This window comes from Parus major, chromosome 1 (assembly GCF_001522545.3).
Source record: "Parus major isolate Abel chromosome 1, Parus_major1.1, whole genome shotgun sequence".
NCBI classification, from domain to species: domain Eukaryota; kingdom Metazoa; phylum Chordata; class Aves; order Passeriformes; family Paridae; genus Parus; species Parus major.
The window spans coordinates 87,358,288-87,361,493 of NC_031768.1; the positions used below are offsets into that span (position 1 = coordinate 87,358,288).

At 48.1% G+C, this 3,206-nt stretch overlaps 1 protein-coding gene across 1 annotated transcript in view; it reads right to left on the minus strand.

The window, feature by feature from the left end:
• Positions 1 to 210: 210 nt before the first annotated feature.
• The window catches only part of PTMS (parathymosin), a 3,672-nt gene continuing 676 nt past the window's right edge, over positions 211 to 3,206 (minus strand). The window contains exons 2-5 of the mRNA XM_015617757.3: positions 2,770 to 2,841; positions 1,967 to 2,048; positions 1,755 to 1,819; positions 211 to 1,151 (exon numbers count right to left, since the gene is read on the minus strand). Coding sequence (XP_015473243.1) covers positions 1,101 to 1,151; positions 1,755 to 1,819; positions 1,967 to 2,048; positions 2,770 to 2,841 — 270 coding nt within the window. The 3' untranslated portion in view covers positions 211 to 1,100. The remainder of the gene's footprint in view (positions 1,152 to 1,754; positions 1,820 to 1,966; positions 2,049 to 2,769; positions 2,842 to 3,206) is intronic.

A 3,206-nucleotide genomic window follows, 5' to 3' on the forward strand; every position in this document is an offset into this window, starting at 1 on the left:
TTCGTCCTGCGTTTGTGCCATGCCCTCGCTGTAACTGCAGCGTGACAGGGGGAGCAGGACTCAAACATGCTTAAATAACCAACACCTGCCCTTTGATCAACCTCTGGCTCCCCTCTCCACCCACTGCTGGGCAAGCCACCCACTCTTCCCCCAAAGCAAACTCCCACTGACCCCTGCAGGATGTGAAGACACAGCCTTCCACGCCAGGGATTTGAAATATTTTTAAACGCTTTTATTTACAGTGCTTGTTGAAAACAATATATATATTTATATCTATCATCCTCGTGATGTCTGTGCCATAGAAAACGCTGTGGCTATATTGCCTTTAATTTACAAAAAATGGTCACAAGAAAATCTGAAGGGAAAAAATGGAAATCAAAGTTTGGTCCCCAATTGTTTCTCTCTTGATTTGTTTTAAAAAAGCCTCAAATTAAAAAAATACACAGCTCAGATGAAATTCATATATAAAAGCAACCCTTATCTTCCAAAAAATTCACGAGGGCCAGCTTGCTGTCATGTAAACTTGGAAAAAAAAGAAAAGCTTAAAATAAATCCTGTCTCCGTGTGTCGCTTAATAGAACCATTATTTGCTCGTAATATTCTTTGTCTCTCAGGGTTCAGCGGGAAAGTGGATGAGAAGAGGCCTTAGGACCGGGGAACGCACCATGAGATCTGTGCCCGCACCCCCTGGCTCAGGGAGGAGCTCTGGCAGCAGGGCTGGGGAGCAGGAGCTCTCAAGAATCTCATACCAGTGCCAAGAACAGGCAGGCAGGTGACAAGGGGACGGGAGGTGCTTTGCCACGTGAAGCGCCTGGCGAGGTCGTGTGCCCAGGAAACCATGAGATTCTTGAGGGAAGAGGAGCACTGGTAAGTGGGGCGCAGTGAAGGGATGCAGGGGACCGGGATAATTTCAGCTGGGCAATGTCATGGACGGGTTAGGTCTTTGAGTGAGAAGGGAACTGCTGTCTTCCCCATTTGAGAGCATTTCTAATCTTTCCTCATCTGAGATTGTGTGAAGCCAGAGGCTAACGGGCAGTGCAAGCACAGGCTGGAATGGAGGAGGAGAGATGGACGGAACAGGGGAAATGGGAGGGGAGGACTCAAGCTGAAGAGCCATTTTCTGTCTTCTGTCTCTTTGGATCCACTTCATCCTGCCACGGGGAGGAAAAAGATGTTACCATCAGACACCACCCCAAGGTACATAATTTCTCCACAGAATTCTTAACTGCTGCTCTTTCCTCCACATGGAAACCTCTGTTAGGCCCACCCTAAATCCACTCCTCTCTGAAGTACCCTGGAGTGCCCAAGACAGCTGTTCTGTTAACTGTGGACAGTTCCTTCATATGGACACTGTACCCATGCTGTTACTTCCAGGAGGTGTAAGAAGCCGAGGCTCACAGTACTCCAGAGAGACCCCCAGGGTCCACCCTTACAAGTCCATCTCCTGGCCCGGAGCCCAGAAGACACAGGTAGTTCAGAAGTCATCGCCAAGCACAACCTCCAGCACCTAAACTCTCTTCCACTTACTCAGCACCATGACTGCTGGTGGAAGGACCTGGATCTTACAAGGAGCATACAGTAATTTACTATCCCCTTGCCTCATCGGATTTGTTTACCTTACCCATCTGCTGCTGAAGCAATGAGACCCGAGGCCAATTTGAGACTCCCTGCAGCAGCATCCACATGGATTTGATCAACAAACAGCAAGTAGCTTCGTTCCTTCTCCCCACCATTACTCTCACAGTACTACTCACCTCCTCCTCCTCTGCAGATCGTTTCTCTGCATGGCCATCTTGCTCTTGCCCATTCTCATCTGCTTCTAAGCACAAGCAAGAAAGGAAAACCATGGGTTAAACTGAAGCAGCATTTAAGAGAATGTAATCTCAGAATCAAGAGCTCAGAGAAGGAATTTCCCTCCACAATCCTCTATTCCTCTGCAGCCTCCTGTGTTTTCAATTTTCCCTACCTTCATCCTCATCACCACCTTCTTCTTCATCCACATCATCAGGATTCTCTTCATCATCCTCATCAGCTCCATTCTCCTCATCCTGAAAGAAACAGATTGGTCAGAGCAGAAACTGGTACCTGGATGACCTTTCCACGTGCTCTTTGCTACAAGCACAATTTCCAGAGCTCCAGACACTTCAGGAGTGCAACTGAGTGCATTGTTACTCCGACAACATTATTCTCACCACCCCTGCTGAACACTCCTCCCAACCAGCCTTCCTTCACAAAGCCAATCCTTCCAGTCCATCCCCAACAACACGAAGCTCCTTGCCTCCCACCAGCTTACATCCTGATGAGCTGCCGCCATCCCTCCCAACAACCAAAGCATCTCTGTGATTACAGGCTAATGACTTAGCTGAGGCTCATGGTACATCTGCTTCCAGATCCCTCCCGACCTCCATCAATCTGTGCGTTTCCTCACTGTTCCTCCCCCCACCTTCTCCAACACATGTTCCTTGTGCACCTCAGGATACCTCAGTGGGTGCAGGACCATATTTCCCGTGCCACATTCTCCCACTTGTTCTCAGCTCCATTCCCTTCTTTGACCTTTTTTCTCTCTGATGGGCTGTGCTGACTACACTAAGTCCTTCAAGGCTCATTTTCCACAATTATCCAAAAGCTCACTCTCCCTTTATCCCTATGCTGGAGCTCCCATGGCCTGCCCTCTTTCTTAATCTCCCATATTCCCTTCATATTTGTTGCCCAAAGCGAGCACAAAAACCTCCCCGACGTCTCTAAATCTGTCCCTCAGAAGGGCCTCACCTCTACTATCTCCTTCTTCTTTTCTTTGTGGACCGCTTTCTCTTCGATCTTTTCCTTCTTTTCTTTCCTTTCCTATATAAGAAATGAGGTGCGGGGGGAGGGGGGGGTGGAAAACCAACAACATTCCGGCGGTCAGCGGCAATAAAGGACGGGGATGCCTAAACAAAGACGGCTTGGAGGAGAGGCGGAATAGCGGGCGAGGAGACATATTAGGCGTTAAATCCGCCCGCCTGACAAAGGAAAACAGCAGCGAACGCGCGTCAGAGCTACTTTTAGCCCGCGCTCGCGTGTGGAAACCAGAAGTGGCACGGAAGAGTTTTAACGATTTATTTAACAAAAAAAAAAAAAAAAAAAAAAAAAGACAAAAAAAATTAAAAAGGCCTGTTTTATTCCAATCTAAGATCAAGACGTTCATAATGGCAGCCTCCAGAGCAAAA